Source organism: Vipera ursinii (genome assembly GCF_947247035.1).
Source record: "Vipera ursinii genome assembly, chromosome: Z".
Classification (NCBI taxonomy): domain Eukaryota; kingdom Metazoa; phylum Chordata; class Lepidosauria; order Squamata; family Viperidae; genus Vipera; species Vipera ursinii.
This window is the reverse complement of record NC_139517.1, coordinates 13,512,973-13,538,227: the sequence shown is the minus strand read 5'-3', so window position 1 is coordinate 13,538,227 and position 25,255 is coordinate 13,512,973. Positions and strand designations below refer to the sequence as shown.

Here is a 25,255-nt window from a genome sequence, read left to right as displayed (position 1 = left end):
AAAGAAGACCTTTGGGACAATTGGATAAGCAGCGAAATGTTTCAAAGCATAAGAAAAGTAGCCCAGTTGCAGTGGCGTAGCGTGGGGGGTGCAGGGGGGCCCGGCCGCACCGGGTGCAACATCTGGGGGGGCGCGCTCGCACTCGCAGCTCTCTGCCCCTGCCTGGCTCCTGCGAATCCGATCCGAGTGGCCGGGTTGCCGCCCACTGTGGAGGGGGGGTGGCAGGCGTGCGGTGAGGTGCGGAGAGAGAGAGAGCTAAAATCCACGGGTTAGGGGGCGCAAATTACTTGCCTTGCCCCAGGTGCTGACAACCCACGCTACGCCACTGCCCAGTTGCCATGACTCAACTTCCTTACGAATGTAACAGAGCCTGCTTTTAGAAGCTTTCCCCCACCCTCCCAGCCCCTGCCTATTTTGAAACTGGAGCTGGACCTTGCACCTTCTCCAAGTAAAATTGCTGCCTTTCCTAACCATGGAGTTGTTGGAGACAAAGATACTCCCTAAGCAATGTTGAGAATTAGTAGCCATATCGTCAGGTCTGAAGACAACACGCTGGAGAAATGCTTCAATTCGTTACTCATTTGGGTGTCACCACAGGTTGAAGACCACGAAGAAAAAGAAAGAAGCAAAAGAAACGAAACCAGTGAAGGAATTTGTAAGAAACAGGAAACAAGGTTGAAGACCCCGACTTAGATAGCTCCTGAGACTCTGCATACAGTTACTTAAAGTGCTAAAGTCCATTTCAGTTCCCCACTGAGGGTTTGAACCCCATCAAATAATACACGGCTACCTACATCTGACAAGTGAAAATTAGGATAAAAGTGGGGAGCTAGTGCCCACCTCCAGATGGATAACATCAAGAAAAAAAAACATTTAACAAATCAACAATCCTATTTTGTTTCCGACCAGGAAAGCAAACCAAGACCCCACTTTGCAAGAGAGAGCAAACTCACAATATCCCAAATCCTGATGGGATATGGAAGGTTTAAGATTGATGTCCATTCTTAGCAACCACGTCATCCCATGATCTATCCCCAATCTGTTCTTTAAGGCCTTCTAACCCTGGTGTTCTCTGAGCTTGGTTGTTTCCCTACAAACATTTCACTACCCAAACTAGGTAACCTCATCAGTACTAGTAGTGGGACTGGTGATATTACCTAGTTTGGTAATAAAATGTTTGCCAAAAAAAAGCAACCAAGCTCAGAGAGCAGCAAGGACCCCTCATTTCAACCCTGAGCTACAAATATTCTCCTCTATTTGTCTTCTAACCCTTCACCACCATCGCTCAGTCCATTCACCTTGCTACTGGTCATCCTCTTTCCTCCTCCCTTTCCCGAGCCAACTCCAGAGAGAGCTAGGTCTTTGCGTAATGAATAGAATAGAATAGAATAACAGAATTGGAAGGGACCTTGTAGGTCATCTAGTCTAACCTCCCGCCAAGCACTTAATGTGTCCTTAGTAGATAATTTGAGCCGGATCATTTGTGCCTTAAATGAGAAATGTGGATTGATTTATTCAGTGATCCATATTTTTTTTTAATCCTTGCTGTCTGTGGTATTCGCAGGAGTTTTCTCCAAGAGCAGTTTTTAAGAACCTTCTAACACCCAGCAGGACTGGACCTATGAAGGTTTCAGAATTGGATGTTTTTCCAAGGGAGAGAGGCTGCAATTGAAGCATCCCATCTTCAAGGTTCTTGCTGATGGCATTCCTTGATTAAAGAACCTAAGGAAACCTAATATTCTTTACCTACCTGAATAACAGTCGGAAAAAGGCTGTTCTGAATTTACAATATCCAGGTCGTGTAGGTTCCAGAAGTGACAAGGCCACTTTGAATTGCACTTGGAGCCACAATGAAGTGGAGATGTTTTATGACTGAATAGTTCAGACCTGACCCAGAACTCATAAGCATTCTCCAACTGATAAGCATGATACATTTACCTTTTATATGAAAATACAGATAGAAAGATTCCTCCACTCCTCCAGACAACAGAAACCCCTCGTAATGTGCCTGGAAATTGTTGCAAGAACCTTCTGTGAAACAACAGGATAGAATGAAAGTTTCCAAAAGTGATTATAGTGATGAGACAATAACTTAACAGCAACTTGTTACCCCGGTTCAGGGGTAGGCAACCTTGGCTCTTTTATGACTCGTGGACTTCAACTCCTAGAATTCCTGAGCCATGCTGGCTCAAGAATTCTGGGAGTTGAAGTCCACGAGTCATAAAAGAGCCGAGGTTGCCGACCCCTGCCCCAGTTGCTTGTTCCTACCTTGACTAAAATATATTTATCTGGCTAGCCACTAAGAACACAGAAGGAAAAAGAAGATTAACTTTTGCAGTTTCTTTCCTGTATCCTGATCTTATTTTGTCTTTCACTGTTGAGAATCTTCCAATAGCCGTTACATAAGGGCTGTTATCAAGCCCTCCCAGATTGTTTCCTGTTTCTTACAAATTCCTTTACTGGTTTCGTTTCTTTTGCTTCTTTCCTTTTTCTTCGTGGTCTTCAACCTGTGGTGGCACCCAAATGAGTAACGAATTGAAGCATTTCTCCAGCGTGTTGTCTTCAGACCTGACGATATGGCTACTAATTCTCAACATTGCTTAGGGAGTATCTTTGTCTCCAACAACTCCATGGTTAGGAAAGGTAGCAATTTTACTTGGAGAAGGTGCTAGGTCCAGCTCCAGTTTCAAAATAGGCAGGGGCTGGGAGGGTGGGGGAAAGCTTCTAAAAGCAGGCTCCGTTACATTCGTAAGGAAGTTGAGTCATGGCAACTGGGCTACTTTTCTTATGCTTCGAAACATTTCGCTGCTTATCCAAGTGTCCCAAAGGTCTTCTTTCAAGAAGCAACTGGACCTTCTTTTTTTCCCCCTCAAAGATGTTATGCTTCTCACCCAAGAAACTATTTCAATTCATTTCATTTGAGGAGTGAAAAAGCTTCTTGGATGAGAAGTGAAATATCTTCAAGAAAGTCCAGTTTCCCCTTGACAAAGCACCTTTGGAACAGCCATGACTTGGGTGACTGAGAAACTCCTTTAGACGTTTATCCAAGTAACTTCCTCAGTCTGAGCATGTTGGTCAGGGGGAATCCCTCCATTTTTCATTTGTTCACCTAATCTAAATAGGCTGGCTAGGTGAGTAGGCAGAAAGGCATTAAGGGCCCTTGTTCCAAAAACCTTCTCTTAGTTGGGTCACCTCCTTTGGATTGTCTTGAGGGACGACAGGAGACAGCAGGCACGGTCCAAAACAAAACGTTTTATTGGGCAGAGGTCCCGGGCGAAGCATCGCCGGGAATCTCCCGTATTTATAGTGAACAGGGACAACAACAACAACATCAAGAACCAATAAACAAGCAGGGTTCTCCCGCCTAACAAGGACGCCCAATTAGAGGGAGACCGGCTAAAGGTAGGCGCGGCTGTAGCGGCTTGTTGCCGGGGCCAGCTGGCAGCTTTGACAGCTCCGGCTGAGCTGCGCATGCGCGGTTCTCTGAAGTTTGACAGCTGTCAGTGTACTGCGCATGCGTGGCAGTTTGACAGCTGTCAGGGTCGGCCGGTTTGACAGCTGTCAGTGTACTGCGCATGCGCGGCAGTTTGACAGCTGTCAGAATCGGCCGCTAGCCGTGTGTGTGTGGGGGGGAATGCCGCAGCAGCCTTTTGACGGCTGTCAACGGCTGCCGGGGATCCCTTATAGATGTGAGGGGGTTGTGTGTGTGTGAATATGTAACATCCTTGGTGAACCTCTGAAGTGGTCCCTATCTTCTTGGGAAGTCATAAAAAAAATGGAGGACAGGTTGTGTCTGAGGCCTCCCCCGCTATTGAGGGAAGGATTTTCCACTTTAGTATAAATGGATTCCCTCACTTCTCTCTCAAACCATCTATCTTCCCTGTCCAAAATGTGAACGTTATGGTCCTCAAAAGAGTGCCCTTTTTCTTTTAAGTGAAGGCATACTGCTGATTCTGGTCCTCTGATGTTGCTTCTCCTGTGCTCCAGTGAAAAAGCTATTTGGATAGCTCCTTCACAGACAAGAAGAAAAGACGTCTAGTTGACATGACTCAACTTCCAGACAACTCTTATCTGTATGACTTGAGAATCTTCGACAGTACAGTCGTAAGTTGAGGACTACCTGTACTTAAAAGAACCTCTACTGTAGTACTAGACTATGAAGAACTCTGGGCACTACTAAGTCAGAAGGATACAAAACTGATGCAGTACCTACTGAAATATGGAAAGGAATTGAAGAGTCAAGCTTCCCACCATCAAAGAAAGGAAACTTAACAGGGTGTGCAAACTATTGCACAACATCCTTAATTTCCCATGCTAGCATAACCAGTCCTGCCTGGGGTATTCTGGGAGCTGAAGTTCACACATCTTAAAATGGCTAAGGTTAAGAAGCATTGGTTTTAGAATATTGAGCATGATTTTAAAACTGGAGGAAGAAGCATCAATAATCTGAGCTCTGCTGACGATACTATTCAGATAACTAAACATGTAAATAATTAGCAAGCTCTGGTAAGTAAAGTCAAAGAACACAGTGGAAAAAAATGGGACTAAGATTAAATATAAAGAAGACCAAACCAATAACAACAAATATAGCAACCTGTCTTAGAACAAATGGTGAAGGAGTGGAAAGTCTCTGCCTTTTAGAATTAGTTATCAACAGTAAAGGAACCAGTAGCCTATGAAATACACCAGAAACTAGTATTTGGTAGAATTGGATTAAAGACTTTAGAAAATAAATTCAGATGCTCTAATGTAATATTTCTCAACCTTAGCAACTTGAAGATGTGCAAACTTCAACTCCCAGAATTCCCCAGCCAGCCATGCTTGTTTCATGATTTGAAGTCCACGTACCTTCAAGTTGCTACGGCTGAGAAACACTGCATACTGACTCTATATCTAAAACAACAACAACTTTATTGATTAGCCCTTGGGCCATATCAAAGTGCAAAGTTCCAGCAACAAACCGTCACCAAAACTTGATAAAAGCAATCCAAAATGGAATTTGATAAAATACAATTTAAAATGGAATTAAATAAGATACAATTTAAGATGAAATAGTAATAAAATACAAATTTAAGATATAGATAAAACATAACATTATATTTCGGAGTCGCCCTTACAATCTACCCCAATCAGTCCCACATATGCAGATCTTAACCGTATCATTTTGTTTAAATACTGTGCTACGTTAAATGTTATTTTCAAGTTCTGACCGGACATAAGATAAGTTATTTTGATATGGGGATCCCAATGGGTCATTCGTTTGGTATATAGACCAAGATACCTGTCTCTCACCCTCTTATACAGACAACAGTCAAATAGGATGTGAGCCAGGTCCTCTACCTCTGCCGCTCCGCAAATGCAGAGACGCTCATTGTACGGTATAGCATGAAATCTCCCATATCTGACCGTTGTGTCAAGCTGTTCGAATCTTGCTCTCGTAAATATCTCCCTAAGATGTTTTGGGAGTTGTGACTTCAAATAACTGTCCACTTGAAAAGTACATTTGTATTTACTCAGCCATTTCAAGTTACCCACCTTACTAAGTATAGCTATATCAGTTTGTGCTTCTATATCCTTAATTCTTTGGGCAACTATATCTAAAACAGAATCATGCAGCTCATAGCTTTTCCTGTCAAATTCTATGGAAGTGAAAATTGAATAGCATAGATACAATGGAAAGAATGCTGATGCTTTCAAGCTTTGGTCAAAAGTTGGAGAAGCCTTTTGTCATGTGCATACAGTGGACAGCCAAGAAAACAAACAGATCATTGAACAAATCAACCCAATGTTTTCACTCAAGGCACAAATGACCAGCTTCAAATTATCCTACTTCAGACACATTATGCCAAGACCTGGTTCTCTGGAGAAGCCTCAAATGCTGAGAATGTTTGTGCACTTATCTAACATCTCCCACCTAGGATCAATATTCAATAAATCTTACATCAAGGTCCAAATTTAGTTCCTCACCTCCCAATCCATTTTCAGGTTACTGCCTTACTGCCTGTAAGAAATTGGTTGACATGATTGCCCAACAGAGTTGACCCAGATTGCAATTATGTGTTGAAAAACTGGGTTTGATTGCTTCTGGTTTCAAGAAAGTAATCTCTCCACAGACTGAAACAAGATAAGATAAAAATGTAATGCAGTAATAGGTGGGAAGGAAATGGGAAGGAAGATCCATAAAAACCCAACTATTTCTATTTCTATTGACAATAAAGTATTAAATAACTGGCACAGAGAAAGAATGGATTATATATGAGCTAACAAAAGGCCAAGGATTAGATTCCAGAAATTGCAAAATTCAAAAGATGGAAGTGTCCCCAAACTTCAGATTCTATTTTCATGCCAGTTGCCCAACCTGAATTCCAGAATGGATCATATTTCTTTATCATTCTACCTCCTCAATGCAAGAGGCAGAAGCTTTCCAGGGACTACTTAAATAAACCTTGGTTATATTCATAGAAACAAGCCATTTTCAATAGACAATGCATTGTATCTAGTCCTCCACTTGCAGCCCCAATTGAGCCCCAATTTTCCATTACTAAGCAAAACAGTGGCTAAGTGAATTTTGCCCCATTTTACAACCTTTCTGGCCACAGTTGTTAAAGGAATCACTGCAGTTACATTAGTAAAATAATTGTTAAATGAATCTGATTTCCCCATTGACTTTGTCAGGACACAAAAGCTGATCACGTGATACCTGGACACAGCAACGGTCATAAATACAAGCCAAGTGACAAATGTCCACATTTTGATCACTTGACCATCCATGGGGATGCTGCAACTTCAAGTCACTTTTCTTCAGTGCTGTTGTAAATTTGAATGGTCACCAAACAAATAGTTGCAAGCCGAGGGCTGCCTGTATTATTGCTGTCGTTGTTAATTAGATTAAATATGGACTCTGGAGAGCTTACTTCCTTACTGCGTATCTATTTTTATGACGATGAAAGCCCTAAATGTTTTGCTCAGTGAAGAGTCAGTAACCTGTAAAGATTTTTATCATTAACAGGAGAAAAATTAAGACCTTTCCAGTCTTTTGCTGTTCAGTACTGTCAAAAAAAGACATAGAGCCACAAGAGAATTATGGAGAATAAGGGGGAAAGTTTGCTGAATTTGAAAATCGCATAACTCATCATAGTGAACTTTTATTTGGCATGATTTATAATCTATTAGTGAAACGTAACTCAGAACCTCAATGAGTCAAATATTGTTGTGGGGGAGAAAATTAATGTCGTGAATAAAATGGAGGGTGCTTTTTTTTTTCCTGCCTGTGTTTTGGGTGTGCCTGGGGCCAATCCCTGTTTCTATATTTCTCTATCAGGCTCAAGCTGACCATCCCTGCCCCAGATAAAGCCTCATCCAGCCACATCAACTAGACCAGGAATAGAAACCTCCTCACCAGCACACAGCACAACCCAACCTTTCATCCTCTATCGGGGACTTGCCCTTGATTATTTTTATATACTTATTAAATTTATTACCTCCACATTGTATCTTATACTGGGGCTAACTACAGAAATAACCCCGGATCTCTGAACAATGATCTACCTAATTTCTCCCAAAGTTGCCAGTCAAACAGATTCTACGTGGCTCCCAACTTCTATGTTTTTTTTTAAAAAAAGTCTTTGCTTTGTCATTGCTCCAGATCCCTCATTCTTGCAAAGCAGGGACCCCCTCCCTTTGCAATAAATATGGTTCCTTTTTTTTTTTGGCATGTGCTCTGCATTTCAGAATTTTCCATGACATTGCATGATTACATGGAGGCAAAATTAGATCAGAAGGTCGGCAGTTTGGCGGGTCAAATCCCGAGTGCCACATAGCAGAGTGAGCGCCTGTTACTCGTCCCAGCTTCTGCCAACCTAGCAGTTCGAAAGCACGTAAAAATGCAAGTAGAAGAATAGGGACCACTACGGTGGGAAGGTAACAGCGTTCCGTGCGCCTTTGGCGTCTAGTCATGCCGGCCACATGACCACGGAGACGTCCTCGGACAAGCGCTGGCTCTTCGGCTTTGAAACGGAGATGAGCACCAGCCCCTAGAGTTGGAAATGACTAGCACGCATGTGCGGGGGAACCTTTACCTTTACCTTTATCTTTATAATGCCTTGGTAAGACCACACTTGGAATACTGCACCTAGTTTTGGTCATTACAATGTAAAAAAGATGTTTGGACTCTAGAAAGAGTGCAGAGAAGAGCAGCAAAGACAGGATTGGAGGCTAAAACATACGGCAATAGCACTTAGATTAGGGGTTCCCAACTGGGGGTGCGAGACAATATTCCAGGGGATGCAAAAACTTGGGTTTTCAAAATTATAGTGTATATGCATAATTCGTTGCTGTTATTTCGAACTTTTGTAAGGGTGCGAGAATATATCAGAAGCTTTCTAGGGGTGCAGGGTATAGAAAAGGTCGGGAGCCACTGACTTAGACTTATATACTACTTCATAGTGTTTTACAGCCCGCTCTAAGCGGTTTATAAAGTTAGCATATTGCCCCCAACAATCTGGGTCCTCATTTCATTGACCTTGGAAGTATGCAAGGCTGAACCTTGACAGAGTGAGGATCAAACTCCTGGCAGTGAGCAGAGTTAGCCTGCATCACTGCATTCTAACCACTGCACCACCATAAATCTTAAAACATATAAAGAATGGTTGCTGGAATTGAGTGTATCTACTTTACTGAAAAGAAGGACTGGGGGGGTTGACATGAAAGCAGTGTTTCAATATTTAAGGGGCTGCCACAGAGTAGAGGGGGGTCAACCTATTCTCCAAAGCACCTGAGGGCAAGACAAGAAGCAACGGATGGAAATTTACCAAGGAGAGGAGCAACCTAGAACTAAGGAGAAATTTCCTGACTGTTAGAACAATTAATCAGTGGAACAGTGGAACAAACTGCCTCCAGAAGCTGTGAATGCTCCAACACTGGAAGTTTTTAAGAAGAGATTGGACAACCATTTGTCTGAAATGGTATAGGGTTTTCTGCCTAAGCAGGAGGTTGGACTAGAAGGCCTCCAAGGTCCCATCCATCTCTGTTATTCTGTTATTCTGCTAAAATGGACCTATGAGAATTTCAATGGAAAAAGCATATTAAATTTACTATAAATATTATATTTAAGGAAAACTAGTATAAGATATTTTACATTGCTGGTATATTACTGCTGTTAAGATTGCAAAAATATGTAAACTCCCTTTCTTCCATTTGTGGTGGCAATGTTGCAACAATATTGGAAGTGAATTCATCATAGAAAGGAAGAAAGTCATAACTACATTTCAGCTAGACTTATTTTTAATTAAATTATGGGTGTACGCTTTGATATCTAGAATAACGTCATATCGGAAAAGTAAATCTGATGTAGAAGTTAGTTTTATTTGGTAACCATTTCAGGATTCCAGTTTCTATATATTGTTGCTATATATTGTACCACAGCCCAGAGTTGGCTTCTAGAGTTTATATTTTAATCTAATATATAGTTTATATATTATTTAAAGAATTCTTTCAATATTGTTTATTGTTTATAATTTTTCTTCTTCCTTTATTGATTTTAACTGCGCTAAACAAAAAAATTTTTCCAGGTCAATGAAGACATGGCTTGACTGAAAAATGAATATGAATTCTTTTATAGTATGCTAAAGCATTAATGGCACATTAAACTACATTAAGCATATCAGATTTTAGATCTGCTTGTTATTCAAGGTCAGTGGCAGTCCGCCTCTTTTGTTTGTATTGGCTTATCCCCCCTTTTTTGCCTATATTTCTTATTGTCTTTTTAAGTGGTGTTTGTGTTAGCATTGTTTCCTTTCCTCTGTTGTTTGGAATTATAATAAGATTAAAAAAACTGAACAAAACCCAGCTACAGGTGGTTATCAACTTACAGCAGTTCATTTAGTGAATCATTTGAAGTTACAATGGCCCTGAAAAAAATGACTTCTGACCATTTCTCACACTTAAGACTGTTGTAGCATCCTCAGGGTCACATGATCAACATTTGGACACTGGGTAACTGACATGTATTTGGGACAGTTGCAGAGTCATGGATCATGTGACTGATGGTTGCGAACCTCTGACAAACAAAGTCAATGGGGAAGCCAGATTCAATTAACCACTGTGTTACTAACTTAACAACTGCTTAACAACACTGGCAAGAAATGTCACGAAATGGAGCAAAACTCACTTAATAACGGTCTTGCTTAGCAATGGAAATTTTGGGCTCAGTTGTGGTTGCAAGTCAAGGACTACCTCTAATTGGGCAAGTTGCGCTGTCCTGGGATCATCATATAATCACCATTTATCACCTTCTCAGCCAGCTTCCGACAAGCAAAGTCAGTGGAGGAGGCCAGATTTGCTTAACGATTGCACGATTCCTATAACAAGTCTGGTGGTACATTTAACAACTGTGGTAAAAGGTCATAAAATAAGGCAAGACTCACTTAGGAATTATCTTGCTTAACACTAGAAATTTTGGGCTCAAATATGGCCGTGGCCCTTTAACCTCTCTCAATCCATCCACTCCAGATCCATGGGCAGATCTCTACATTGGAGAAATAAAATAAAAAAAACACTTCATAAATGCATGGCACAACATAGGAGAACAAACCCATCAGGACAAGATGCAGCAGTCCATCTGCCTTTAAAAGACAAAGGCCACTCTTTCAAAGACAGCAAAGTCCACATTTTGGACAGAGAGGACCGCTGGTTTGAAAGAGAGGTCAAAGAGGCCATCTACGTCAAAACTGAACAGCCCTCTCTCAACAGAGGGGGAGGGATACGACCTCATCTACCTCCAGTCTACAACACAGTCCTTTCAACAGTTCCAAGAAGGCTCCATACCCATTTGCACCACTCAGGTGACATTGAGGACACAGATAAACCTCCAGGTGGCCTCAACGTCTCTCTAAAAGATTGCAAATGACCAGCTGTCAGCAAGGAATATAAATTCTTCCATTCCCTACCATCCAGTCAGAGGTGAAGAAGCTTCTTGGATGAGAAGCGAAACGTCTTCAAAGAAAAACAGTTGCCTCCTGAAAAAGCATCTTTGGGACGTCCACTCCAGACGTCAGTAAGGGAAGACTACATATTAGTGGGGAAATAATGTCCTAGTGACCACAACAGAAAGAACATGTTAGTAGTGACCCCCACTCCCACCCCAAATATTGAGGCCTGGCCAAAGAGGGGAACCTCAGCAAGTTACAAGACCACTGAAGCGACATTTCATATTTTTTTTAATTTTTTTTAAAATTCCATTTATATCCCGCCCTTCTCCGAAAACTCAGGGTGGCTTACAAGCTTAGCAGTAGCCTTCATTCTATGTATATGCCTGCTTATTAGGGCTTTCATACACCCCCCAAGCGGCATTATTACAAAGTCAGCTTAATTGCCCCCAACAATCTGGGTCCTCATTTTACCTACCTCGGAAGGATGGAAGGCTGAGTCAGCCTTGAGCCTGGTGGGATGCGAACCTGCACTAATTGCAGGCAGCTGGTGTTACTTAAGGAGGCATTAGCCCACTGCTCCACCAAGGCTCTTTTTATGATAACAACTGCAAAGATTATATGCTTTTTTATTATTATTGAAAAAGATCTTTGATTGCCTCTATGGAGCAATGATGAATAGTTTTGAATAGTTCCATCTCTTTGGCCAGCCTCAGTAGGCACAGAGTGTTGGGGGAGGGGCACCACTAAAAAGTTCTCTCTGTTGTGGTTACCAGAACATCTGGAGAGTCTTTAAGCTGCTAGCCTTGTTCCGAGGAACTCAGCAGGAGGAGGAGGACCCACCCTTCAGACCTGATAAGAGGAAGACATGCAAGCCATGATAACAGCTTTTGAGATGTATTACTACTACTACTTCTTCTTCTTTCATGTGCTTCAGACGTAGAAAGAGCCGCTGTGTGGAGACCAATCAAGACTGTGGTTTGGTAAGACAAAAATCTCTTCCCTCTACTAACTCCTTGCAAGTCTCACCTGAGAAACCTGGGATTGGTCCCTGGGTGCTGTTGCTCAAATGTTCAGCTCCACCTGCAATTTCATTTGTCCATTTCTGGCCCCTCTGCTCAATCTCTCCCCTATTTACACGAGGGTGCCCATTGCTGTGTACTTGGGTATGACTCACCTTTGCAACTCTGAAAAACACAGGAAGTTGGCCGAAATGAACAAATGACTTTGGTTTGGTGTCACTTTTATGCAGTTGCCCAATTTTTTTTTTTGCTTTTGGCAGAAAAGGTGAGGCACAGCCGCTTCTGGAGCCTTTGCCTAGGGGAAAGGTGCTTTGTATCTGCTCAGAAGTACTCTTTCGTCTTTTGTCCACTCTGGGGATATATCAAGAGAGGGCAAAACAACGGTGTGGGGGGGAGGAGACGGAACCCACTTTCCAACCCTGAATACCTTATCCAAGTCTTCAGCCTCAGATGCTATAGAAGTGGGTGGAATTAACGTGATTGCCACCACTCAAAGCCACTTCCTCTATGAATGTAACGGTTAGCTTCTTCTTTTTTCTGCATTTTCCAGCAGCACCACCTGCTCTGGTTTCATTCGCTCCTTCCTGCCCAATCAAGCGAGAACAGGGGAAACGGAGCCAGTTCATGGTTAGCAGACACGATCCTTTCCTTGAAAACCCTGAGACCCATCCTGGCTTTGTCCGGAGAAACCTAGAAGAAGGTATAGCAGGGTGGGTTGGTGGGCAGGGAGCCGGGGTGGGTGGGATGCATCTTACTTATTCACTCCCTACAAAATTATGGCGGCGGGGGTGGGGAGGGGAAATATCAGTAGGAAATTGTTGCAGGGAGTCAAGGCAAAGGAGGTGAGTGTATTACTAGAGAGAGAGAGAGGTGTAGGTTTTATTGTTGTTTTTCAGCCAAATGCTTGACCAGCAAATGTAGTTGGATATCTATGCCTCAATTTTGGATTCACAACAATCCTGCAAGGTGGATTAGGGTTATGATCTAGCGGAGTGGATGATGTGGAATGTAAGGCTCAATCAAGCTACTGTGCAGGTCTTCTCCAATCAAGGCCTTCTCCAGTTAACCGGGCCCTGAGTCCCATCATCTAGACCAGATTGACATAGTCTGGAGAACACTGGTTTGGGGACAAAGTTTCCCTACATCATATTGGGAAGAAGACATGTTAGTGGGCTGAGAAAAAATTGAAAGGGAAGCCGGCATGTAGGGTCGACCCTTCTGATCTTCTCCCCTAGCCTTCCAGAAGCAAGCTTCAGTTTGCATTAGAAGGGAAGTTTAGTCAAGGCAGAAGTGAATTTCATGGCCAGAACAGATGGTGTATAGTGGGGAGGTGGAAATGGAGATGAGATTTGACTTCACAAAACAAATATTTTGGACTGGTAAGCATTGTCATCCAGACCACCTTACAGATCTCACTGTTCTTCATTCGGTACCCCTCTCGAATCTTTGGCGGATATATCCTGTTCCCAAATCCTCACATGAAAACTCACTGATGTGCAGCAAATAAGATGCCGCAAGTGATGGGGTTTGTGTTTGCATGCAGCGAAGAGCAGAGCTGCCACGAGGAAGGCGTCAACCCACAATTGTGTTTGTACCGATTTCCTCACCTTGAGTCTTCCAGATAGATTTTTGCTTGAATCATTTCTGGCCAGCCATGCCTCAGTAGCACCACTAGATTCTCTCTGCCCAAATAGAGAGCTAAGGACATAGCTCTGCTTGTTGAATGTGAACAATAGGACTGAAATAGAAATTTTCAACGGCTTTCCTTAAAAATTCTGGCAGCTGAGCTCAGTTACTTTACTGAGACCGATTCTCTCGCTTCTCTGATTTTTAGTTTCCCAGTGCAATGTTTCCCAACCTTCACTAGTTTAAGATGTGTGGACTTCAACTCCCAGCATGCTGGCTGGGGGGATTCTGGGACTTGAAGTTCACACATCTTCAAGTTGCTGAGGCTGAGAAACATTGCCCTGATTATCTGCATTTCCTCACAAGCCTCTTTACTTTTCAACCTTCAAATCCAGATTACTCTGGATGCCAGCTTTTATTGATGGGACAGCTCCAGTTGGTCCACCTAGCATCTTACCTGTTGATTAAGAACCCTGCCATGATGTGATGGCCTAGCCTGTCACCGTGTCACCAAGTCCAAGTTGCAGAAGTGACAACGTCCTTCCTGGCTTCTGGTGTTTGTAGGATGCCCTTTCTGCTGAGCAAGTCAGGCTAATTCTCAAACCTGACATTTAAAACAACTGGTGTTGTGTAGATGAAGACAAGCCATGAATACTTCAGGCCAAAATGGGGCAGTTTTCTCTTGCTGGTGAAAGATGCCAGCTGCTTCATTTGGCTTAGAACATAACTGCATGTGGGGATTCCTATAGGGCAGGTGTCTCCAAACCAGGCAACTTTAAGACTTGTGGACTTCAACTCCCAGAATTCCTCAGCCCGCATAGCATGGAATTCTGGGAGCTGACGTCCACAAGTCTTAAAATTGCCAAGCTTGCAGACCCCCGCTATAGGGTCTTGTTTCCCTCCTGGTCTCTGGGGATGGAATTACCAAATGAAGAAGAAAAGGTAGCGGGTTTATAAGAAGAAGCACCGGCTCTGAGGCAGGTGCAAGTCATATAGGGTTTAGAGGGGTATAGAATAGTTATCAAAGGCCTTTCATCTTTAGAACACAATATTTTATTTTCAAAACTCTCTAAATGGTCCAGTTATGTTGTTCTGTTCCAGATTTGCCTTGCATTATGCAAATACACGTGGTCTTTTCACTTTAATGATCTACTGTTAGCAAAACAGTTTCAATACCCTAGCATGGTGTGTACTGCAGAGGTGCGATAATGGAGCTTTAATGACCTTGATAAAGGTCACGGGGCGGGGAGGGGGGAGGGAGACTGCCCTAAGGACAAAAAAATAAAAAATGCATCAGTAGCCATCCAGGCTGAAATCTGGGGAGGGAGAAGGGGGGAACTCCCATTTGATGGCGATCAAATTTTAAATATAATATTTAATATTTCTTTAAAAGATTTTAAAAACCATCACTTCCTAAGCAAAGAGAAATAGACAGAAGTCTTTTCAACATACTAGGAGTAAACCAAGAGAGTCTTGAGAAAGATAAGCAGTTGCAACACTAGAAAGCTGTTTTTTAGTTTCTATTTCCTTGCAGTCTTGCCAAACATCTTCATTAAATGTATGAGCACTTGAAAGTTTCCACTCATAGTTTTTAACTATAGTTGAAGGTTTCCTGTGGATAGTCTGGGACTTATTTTTCTGTCCAGCTTTCTATGGTACTTTTTAAAAATAAATCTCTCCCTCTTTTTCCACCTCTCCCTCTCCTCTCCTCTCCTCTCCTCTCCTCTCCTCTCCTCTCCTCTCCTCTCCTCTCCTCACCCCTGCCCTCTCCTCTCCTTATGCATGAAGAAAGGTCTCCAAACAATTCTCATTCAGTTGTGTTGAGTGTGGCGTTGGTAGGAAATTTGCTGCCCTGTGAAACAGCAAGGAGAGTTGCAAAGAGGTCCGCCTTCAGGCTGACAAGCACATGGTGCTAACATCTCTCCTTCAACTTTGTCTCCAACATGAGAGTCTACTGGGAAGCTGAAGGAGATGATGGTTCAAGTGGGTGAGCAACGCGCACGACCTTGCATGTTGCAAAACTCACATGTTTTATGGTGGGTTTGGTCTCACGGAGGCTACATACCACCAAGAAGCACTATAGGACTTCCAGTCTCTCTGAACGTTGGTGGCGGTCGCTTCGCTGCTTATGAGAGATTCTTTGCCATTTCTATTCAGCCAACTTCATCTTCTCTACTAGACTTCCCTTCCATGGCTTTGTCACAAAGCCAGGCCCCTCCATGTGGCTGAGAGGATGATTACACAATAGACGGAGAACTCTACACCCATTTTGCAGCAACAAATTGCTTCCAAGTACATTGTTTGTCAAGGCTTGAATAAATAGGTCTTGGTTTTTTTCAGACTTTGGTGTCATTGTCATTGTCAGCCATTCAGTCATGTCCAACCCTCGGCCACTCTATGGATCAGCGCTCTCCATGCCCCTCTGTCTCACATCCTCTGTCTCCTTCAGATCAGCCATGATCATCCTGGTGTCATCCTTTATAGTGTCTGGCCAGCCAGTACTAAGGAGGCCCCTTCTCTTTTTTCTGCTGATCACCCCCAGCATGACTGACTTTTTGAGTGAATCCTCTCTCATGACATGACCAAAGTATGACAGCCTCTGTTTGACAATCCTGGCTTCAAGTAATATTTTTGGTGAGATTCGGGCTAGGACTTCTTTGTTATTTTTGCAGTCCATGGGATGTGTAATAGTTGCCTATAGTTGCAGGAAAAAAAGACTTCAAAACACAGTTTTCTTTATGGAGATTCTCAATCATCCAAGTGATGGATGTCCCAAAGGTGCTTTCCCCCCCGCCTCCCCAAAAGGCAACTGGATTTTCTTGGGGTTTTTTCTCTTTGAAAACATTTCACTTCTCATTCAAGAAGCTTCTTCAGTTCTAACTGACTGGTGAAGGATGGAAGAGTCAACGTTTTGAGGGTCATTCTGTTCCCTTTGTTCATTCATTAATGATCTTAAGTAGTCACCACGTTCATCTTCTGTAAATGAGTTGGAGATAATAAAATGACTTTGCTTTGTTTTTTTTAAAAAAACTTTCTTCTTCAAGGAAAACAACTGGAAAATTACGGAGGAACTGGGGTGGAACATAGTCTTGAGTTGCAGGAGGGAGAGAGCAAAGAGACAGTGAAACTGTCCAAAAAAAACCTGTCAAAAAAAACACCTGTCAAAGACAGAGTCTTTGGTATGCAGAAAGAGGGTGAAGGCAGACGTCCCTAGCAATATGTAGTAGTCTGGCAAGGTTTTTGTCCATTATCTACAGAGGTTCTCAGTCATCCAGGTCATGCGTTATCTCAAAAGTGCTTTAAATTAAAAAAAAGAAAAAAAACTGGAATATGCTTTCTCCTTGAGGAAGAAATGTTTTTCCCTTGAAGAAAGAAACCTCTTCTTACATCGTTTTCTTCAAGGAAATAACATTTCTTCCTCAAGAAGAAACATAGTCCAGTTGACTTTTGAAAAGAAAAAAAAAGCACATTTGGGACATTTCTGTTAATAAGGTAAAGGTAAAGGTTCCCCTGCACATGTGTGCTAGTCGTTTCCGACTCTAGGGGCTGGTGCTCATCTCCGTTTCAAAGCCGAAGAGCCAGCGCTTGTCCGAGGACGTCTCCGTGGTCATGTGGCCGGCATGACTAGATGCCAAAGGCGCACGGAACGCTGTTACCTTCCCACCGTAGTGGTCCCTATTTTTCTACTTGCATTTCTACGTGCTTTCGAACTGCTAGGTTGGCAGAAGCTGGGACGAGTAACAGGCACTCACTCTGTTACGCGGCACTCGGGATTCGACCTGCCAAACTGCCGACCTTCTGATCGACAAGCTCAGCCTCCTAACCCACTGAGCCACCGCGTCCCTTTCTGTTAATAGGTGAGCACAATAAAGAAATGACTTGGAAGTAACTCCACATCTCGTTCCTTGGGCCATACTCATCTTCGGCCCATTCTTGAGGCAAAGGAACCAAAGATTTTTTAAACAAACAAACAAACAAACAAACCCTAATTCTTTCAGAAATAATTTATTTTTTTCCTGTTTACTATGTGTGTTAGCCCTGGCTTCCAGCTGATGTCATCCCTGGGCGGAGAATTCTTTCTTGCCTAACTTCACTATTTCTTCACATTTTACATAGGGCAAATGTAAACTCTATCTGCTATTGCCACCTAGTGGTTGGAAGTCAAAATGTTCTTTTAGGAAAAGGGCATGTGGCATCTCTGGACTTTTAGCTATGTGGTTGCATGTTGGCTACCAGATGGAGAGTGACGTAAAAAGGGACTGAACACCAAGTATTGTTCCATTTTACAGATGTAACCACTGGTGACTATGTCACTGCACGTTTTTTTTAGTTCGTCCGAAAAGCTCAATTCTAATTTTACATTTCCTTCTGTTCTGCACCTGTGTTGATAACCTATCTGGTAACCATAGTGAATGTCACGTGGTCTAGCTATGTTATGAGTTAGCTCTGCTGCGTGTGCAAGTGTAAGAAAGTTTTCTAGTCTTTGTCTTTTTACACTTTTCTTTTACTGTCTGATGAGAGAGGATGTAGTCGGTTAGCTTTTTTTGTTTATATATATTTTTCTTTTGTGATTAAAGGTTTTTAATAGAATATGCATCAGGCTCTATTTTACTTCACCCACACACATTATGCATCATCTGAAGCACGGTCCATCGCCCTCTGATAGGAAGAATTATTCCTTGACAGACTAATTATATTGGCTTCATAAAGCTGAGTTCTGCACCCCTTGCCACATTCAGAAGTTTTTCTGCAGAACTCACAATTCACACAGACCTGTTAATAATCCACAGCCAATCTCCAGCGATGAAACATGTCTTAAAGGCACCTAAAGAGGATCTCCTGTCCTTTGCTTTAAGATTACAGTTCCACTCTTTCACCGCCTGCTCACAAGCCTATTTTTAGCTCTAGATTTTGGAATGCATTTTCTGAGAGTGGATTGTAAGTTGTGTATCATTGATAAGGTGTCTCTTCTTCAGTATTCACACATGACATGGTACTAGGGAAATATACCTTTGGACCACCAGAAGTATGGGTGGGTGGAGGGGCATCAAAAATCTGAGCAAGAGTAAGGTAGTGCTTGCAATTCCTCATCTCTATCCAAAAATTAATAGGAAAGAGGCATATGGTACTCTGCATCAACATAGGCATTGTGGTGCAGGCTACAATGTATGTGGAAATCCATATCTTTGGATGTGGATCTCCACATTCTCTGGGCATATAAAAAATCCTTGGGTACAGTCCTTTGCCAGTTTAGGCCATTCTCCTTCTCAGATTGAAGTTTTCAAGTCATTCTATAGTTTTGCCCCTCTCTCTTAAGCATACAATGTTCTCTTACAACTTGTCACGTTTTTTTGTTCCCAGATTCTTTATAGCCATTACTTATTCCACACCAAGAGGGCCTGGGCTTGGGAATTCTGCTGCCATGGAAAAATCAAGATCCTTGTTCCAGCAAGTAATTGCCCACAAGATGCTTTTCGTTGTCTTCCTACTTTTCCCCACAGATATTCTTATAGAGGGACAAAATATAAGCGAGGTCACTGACCCCAAAAATATGAGCACCATTGTAAATACAACAGCCAGCAATATCAGCACCTCACTTCCTCCAGTATCTCCTAAGGTGACTGCAAAGAATTCCATGACATCTGTTACATCACCTCCTGATGCCACCATGCATGGCATTCTTAGCGGAAGTGTGAACACTTCAGTGCAACCAGCATCATCCCTCAGAGCAACACCTCCAGTCTCAAAACAGGAACTACATTCTTCCACTGTTGTGAAGGCTGTTGCCCCAGAAGACACTTCCTCCCCTATGCCAAGTGACGTCATGGTCTCTATTGAAGGAAAAAAACCTCATAGTGAAGCACCTCCAGTCTCAAAACAGGAACTACATTCTTCCACTGTCGTGAAGGCTGTTGCCCCAGAAGACACTTCCTCCCCTATGCCAAGTGACGTCACGGTCTCTATTGAAGGAAAAAAACCTCATAGTGAAGCACCTCCAGTCTCAAAACAGGAACTACATTCTTCCACTGTCGTGAAGGCTGTTGCCCCAGAAGACACTTCCTCCCCTATGCCAAGTAATGTCACGGTCTCTACTGAAGGAAAAAAACCTCACAGTGAAGCAGCGGAGGTACGAGAATCCACAACATCTCTTGGTCAGAAGGAAGTTTCCTCCAAAATGACTGTCACACCACACTTCGATAGTGAGAAGGCGTCTTCTCCAGCAAAGGATTTTGGAACCAGATCCCAAGGGAGCTTCTCTGAGCAATCATCCAGTGCAATCGCCTACACAGAAGCTACAAAGAGTACAGAACCAAAACAGGGCAGAAAAGGACCAATACCACCAAGACAAGCTGTTACAGAATTGACTCAGACTCCTGAGACCAGCAGCCAGCATCCATCTGGTCCTTTCACCACATTGGTGACCTCTATCACCAATGCATCAGAATCTGTCCCTTTTGATCAAATTTCTTCAGAGAGGAAACATTCTGTCATCATTTTGGTCGTTATTGTCTCCATCCTGCTGATTGTGGGCCTCCTAGCTTTCCTGTATTTTAGGCGTCGTCGTCACTCTGGCTCAACCAGCTTCAATGCCCCAGAATGGCCTGGACAAGCAAGATTGCCGGATGATACGGGCTTGGATAAGGACATGGAGCAACAGGCGGGGGCTGTAGGGGAAGGGGAAGCCCGGCGTGGGACTCTTGTGACTTTCTTTGGGAAGCGCCAGTCTAGGGTGCCTTCGATAGCTATGGAAGACATGAATGGGAAGGGAGGAAAGGGGGAAACAGAGCAGCTGCTAAGTGGAGAGTCTGAGACAGGATCCACTTCACAGGCGACTGGGGATGCCAATGGCAAAGTACCAGAGCCCCTTAAGAAGTCTTCTTAGGTGTCCCCAGCCTCCAATAAGTTAGGAGAAAGTTCCTCCTAAATAGGGCTTCCTTTGCCTTTCCTTGGAGACCTTCCGCTTCCCATCCAAGAAACTTTTTCAGTTCAGTTTAGATGAGAAGCAAAATGCCTTCAAGGAAAAACCAGGAAAGCCCAGTTGACATTTGAAAAAGCACCTTTGGACCACCAGGACTCAGATTATTGAGAATCTCCATAGACACAACTCCTAAATAGTGAGTTAAAAGGTAGATTCACCTCTTAGGCCACTTCTGGAGCAGAAAATCTTTATGGTTTACATAGGCGTTGTTGGGTATATCTCATTATCCTACAGGATAGATGTATCCTATATCTTCTAGTCCAGGGATAGACAACCTTGGCTCTTTTATGACTCGTGGACTTCAACTCCCAGAATTCCTGAGCCAGCCATGCTGAGGGAAAAGGGAGAGTTTTCCAAGCTGAGCCACGCTGGCTCAGGAATTCTGGGAGTTGAAGTCCACGAATCATAAAAGAGCCGAGGTTGCCTACCCTTGCTCTAGTCTATCCCCTGATCATTATGTTAAGATGTCCCTTGTTCATATATGAGGGATGAGTGGAAGATGGAGGAGTGAAAGAAAGAGTTCTCTCCCTCAACTTCTCTTATGAAAGTCCTCAGCATCTCATTTCCCCTGCTTTCTTATAAGCCACAGGTATGGCAGACCCAAAAGCAGAGAGAAACTAAACACTGGCCCAGCCCAGTTTCACCAAGAACTTTTTAATTTCATTTTCCCTCTTCTTTTAGAGCAGACATGTCAAACACAAGGCCCGGGGGCCGGATCCGGCCCGCAAAGTGCTTTCATGTGGCCCGCAAAGCCATCCTGGAAACAGTGACAGAATGGCCCCCACTGCCTTGGCCCTGGCCCAGAGACCCTCCTTCTGCCAGAGACCCTCAGATCTGTCCCACTCCTGCCCAGGCCCCCATAGGCACCCTTGATGCGAACGATGTAGAGCTGGCCATGCCCACCCAGTAGGCCATATGCACTCTAGCCACGCCCACCCAGTAGGCCACGCCCACCCAGGCCATACCCACCTGGCCCCCTGAGGGCAACTGCAATGCTGATGCGGCCCTCAGTGAAATTGAGTTTGACACCCCTGTTTTAGAGGATAAAAAGGTCCATGGGAGGCTGGATGGTTGACAAATTTCCAGGTGATGGTGGTGAGGGGTTGTGCCTGAAGAATAATGAGCATTGATCAGGCTTTGAGTCTATTTTGTGTAGAAGAAAGTCTTAATCCGCATCGCCAGAAAGAAAGTATAGTAACAAAAGTTCTACTTGCTAAAAATTTTTTTATGATGCTGCAAATTGCTTGGCTGATTCATGCTCAGAAGTGCTGGGTGAATGGCTTTTATGCACACATGTAGGAATATCCTAACTAGATTTTTTTTTAATTATTATTAACTCAGATTTTATTAACTCAGATTTTTCATTGTATCAGCTCTCTGGGAATGTCTACAAAGGAAACACTTTATATGGGCACCCCCAAAGAGCTGATATAGTTGGCAGTTAGATATGTATGTAGGTTTAAATGCTTTTATTCCATTCAGAGACCTTTCCAATTATTCTGCAGCGCTTTGTCCTTTGCATCACTTCAGAAGTACCAAGTTTAAAACAGCCATAGGAGAGGGTATTTCTTCCTTTTTTTAAAAAAAGTCTTTGGATTAAGATAAAGGCAAAATGGAAATATCTAATCGGCACAATGTACAAAATGTATAAATATGAGAGTTTAAATTTTGAATTATATGAACATATATTAAGTAGGAAATAGCATTATGCTTTGCCTGTCCTTGCTTACATATTAAAGGTTTGCTTCTGTTGGTTCCAGTGGATTTCAGAGAACTTGGCAGGTTAAAATAGTTCATCTTATTACATAACTTTTACTTATTTTTTCCTAGGGTAATAACATTTGATCCTGAATAATTTTACTCTTGATGCTGAATAATTTCAGAGGAACTACTTAACAAAGAGCCAATTAATAAATACAGGTAGTTAGTCCTTGATTTAGGACAGCAATGGTTCAAAGTTATGACAGCCTTGGAAAAAGTGATTTAGATCTTACTTGCACTTATGACCATCTTACCATCCCCACAGTCACGTGATCACAATTCATTTGGCAACTGACTTGCATTTATAACCTGTTGCAGCATCCTGTGGTCACATGATTGTTTCCAGCAAAAAGCACCCATTGGGAAAGTTAGATTTGCTTGAAGTTTGCTTGTGTCACTTAACAACCATCATAAAAGTTATTGCAAAGTTGGGTCTGCCTCGACTTACAACCGCAACATCTTAACGATGGAGATTCCAGGTCCAGTTATGGTCATAACTGTAGATAAACAATGGCAGAAATTGCAACGCAGTTCTATGGCTGATCTCTTGGGAATAAGTCCCATCAAACTGAATGAGGCTTACTCTGCCTAAGAGTGTCTGAAATTGCTATCCAAAGGGAATCTCTTTTCTCATTAGCCATGTCATGAGCTAATATACTATACAGCAGTGTTTCTTAAGCTTAGGAAGTTTAAGAGGTGTAGACTTCAACTCCCAGAATTCCCCAGCCAGCCATGTTGGCTGGGGAATTCTGGGAGTTGAAGTCTGCACCTCTTAAACTCACTGAGATTGAGAAACACTACCTCAAGTGCTCATAGACTTAATGAAGATGTTTGGCAAGACTGCTCCTTTTCCAGACTTCATTTATCTTTGCCCCCGTGAGACACAAAATTAGAAGGCCAAATATGTGTTTTCTGAAAATAGTAGAAAGGCATTCCTATTTGTTTTTGAAAACAAGGGGAACTTTGCACAGAGATAGTTTGTCATGGGCTGGACTGGAGTGAGAGGATCAAGATTGAAGAACCTTGCAGACTAATAAACAAGCCAGGTTTTATGGAACTTTTAGTTTTTTTATATTACCCCGCTAATACAATGCCTGACAGTTGTTTTGTTTGTTTGTTTGTTTCATTGATTTCCATTCAGTTTTATATATTAGGTCTAGGCCTTAGTCAATCTGAATTTCTCTTGTGTAAAACTCACTGAAATGAAGAGGAGCTAAATAAGAACATATGTGCCGGTTTCCGACTTAACTTTTCTCTTCCCTTCAGCTTCTTTAGAATTCTAAATTCTTTAGGATTCCCCTGTATTTTCTGTAATTGTTAGTTCAATATTTTTTTATTCATTTATTTCAGAAGTGTATTTTTATAAGAATGTGTGGAGCTTCATTCAAATCTACCCAATAAAAAGTCTTAAGTTCAGTTTAAATGTTTGCAGCATGGTTCTTGATGAAGTTGAAACCAGCTATTATGATCAGCTTGGCTTCATTTTAATTCTCTCCCCTCAGCCCAGAGAGGCCTGTAAGAGACACCTGGGGCCTACCAAGAATGATAGATCCAGTGTCTCTCAACTTGGGCAGCTTGAAGATGTGACTTGGGGAAGCCAGCTGGGGAATTCTGGGAGTTGAAGTCCACCCATCTTCAAGTTGCCAAATTGAGAAACACTAATTTAGACTTTGTTACTGTAATGTAGTGGGTCCGACGCAAGGAAGAGACGCCAGCCGGAGTACGTGTTCAGCTCTTTATTGTGGGGGGTGCGTACTCAGGAACAAGGGCTACCTGGCCTCCTTATATACTCGGCCAGGGAGGCGGCCAGCCAATGGGGTTGGCCCTAGGTTACCCACCGAAACTAGGTTTCCCGCCAAAACCGTCCAGACCAACGCCCCCTAGTGGCTGTTGCTATGCAGATGCCTGCAACTAGATACATAACAGTTACCTTCCAGTTCTATGGACTTCAGTTCCCCGAATTCTTACTAATGGCCCCATTGACCAGGGTGTTATGGGAGTTGAGGGTGACACATCTGGAGAGCAGCGATGTTGGAAAATCCTAGTTTTGAACATTGTTTGCCATCAGATGGGTGTTATGTATTGAGCTTTTGGGGAATACCTTACCACGTGTAAGCTGGAAAGCTAACGGTTCTCCAGTAGCACAGATAGAACTTTCCAGTCCTGACTGCAGTCAACTTGGCGGGAATGATGGGTTCAATCTGATTGGTTGTTTAGACTATGGGAGACTATATAAAGATTGCATGGTTACCCTTAATCCTCAGTACAGTTATAGTTATGAATAAAGCAACTATTCTTCTGTACTCATCTGCCTGGCGTCTTTCCTGCTTGTCCGAACCCGAAACATAACAATGGGCATTCTGAGTTTTTTATTTTGACACTCTGCAGGGCAGATTTACCACATTTCCTGGATTTAAGAATGAATATGCTTTTAGTTGTGCATATATAAAAAAATTCTGAGACAAAAAATATGCTTGCATACAGCAATTTGAAGGAGGATAAGGGGACACCACTATTTCTAAATTCCCTCTCTCCATCCATATCTACAGTATGTATCTGTCTATTTATCATCCCTCGATGCATGCATCCATCCATATCAGTCTATCATCTATCAATTATCCATCCATATCTATCTGTCTGTCTGTCTGTCTGTCTGTCTAACATCTATCTATCTAGCTGGTCATTTGAATTTATCCAAGGAAGTAGAAAAGGCTTTGAAAGGAAGGAATCTGCCACTAAATCTCCAAGGTGGTTATCTTGTCACCAATTTCCCTTTTCTCTCTCTCAAAGATTCTAACTACTAGTATGGCTGTAAACAGCTTCTGCTTCTCCATGCTCTTCACCCAGGGTAGAAATTATTCCAGTCAGCTGTGCCTCCATGTTTCTTGTGATTTGGAGATGGAAAATGCTCACAAAGTATAATGTAAGCTTGAAAGGAGACT

General features: G+C 42.7%; 1 protein-coding gene and 1 long non-coding RNA gene across 4 annotated transcripts; both read left to right on the top strand.

The window, feature by feature from the left end:
• Positions 1-3,954: 3,954 nt before the first annotated feature.
• LOC310649512 lies at positions 3,955-9,659 on the top strand. 2 transcript variants are annotated; one of them, XR_014494251.1, is made up of 3 exons: positions 3,955-4,104; positions 6,676-6,812; positions 9,570-9,659. It is a non-coding gene; the product is annotated as an uncharacterized lncRNA (long non-coding RNA). The 2 variants fall into 2 exon arrangements; XR_014494252.1 differs by lacking the exon at positions 3,955-4,104 and adding an exon at positions 4,432-4,506.
• A 1,953-nt stretch (positions 9,660-11,612) lies between these two features.
• On the top strand, positions 11,613-23,729 carry SPN (sialophorin). Of its 2 annotated transcripts, none has more exons than XM_083377047.1 (3): positions 11,613-11,908; positions 12,498-12,647; positions 18,935-23,729. In XM_083377047.1, the coding sequence occupies exon 3, from the start codon at positions 18,996-18,998 to the stop codon at positions 20,454-20,456; it is 1,461 nt and encodes a 486-aa protein (XP_083233173.1). In that variant the 5' UTR covers positions 11,613-11,908; positions 12,498-12,647; positions 18,935-18,995; the 3' UTR covers positions 20,457-23,729. The 2 variants fall into 2 exon arrangements, with proteins under 2 accessions (XP_083233173.1, XP_083233174.1); XM_083377048.1 differs by lacking the exon at positions 11,613-11,908 and adding an exon at positions 12,338-12,408.
• The last annotated feature ends 1,526 nt before the right edge of the window (positions 23,730-25,255 follow it).

Coding starts and splice junctions, on each gene's coding strand:
- SPN (XM_083377047.1), top strand. CDS start 18,996: ATGGAAAAATCAAGATCCTTGTTCCAGCAAGTAATTGCCCACAAGATG.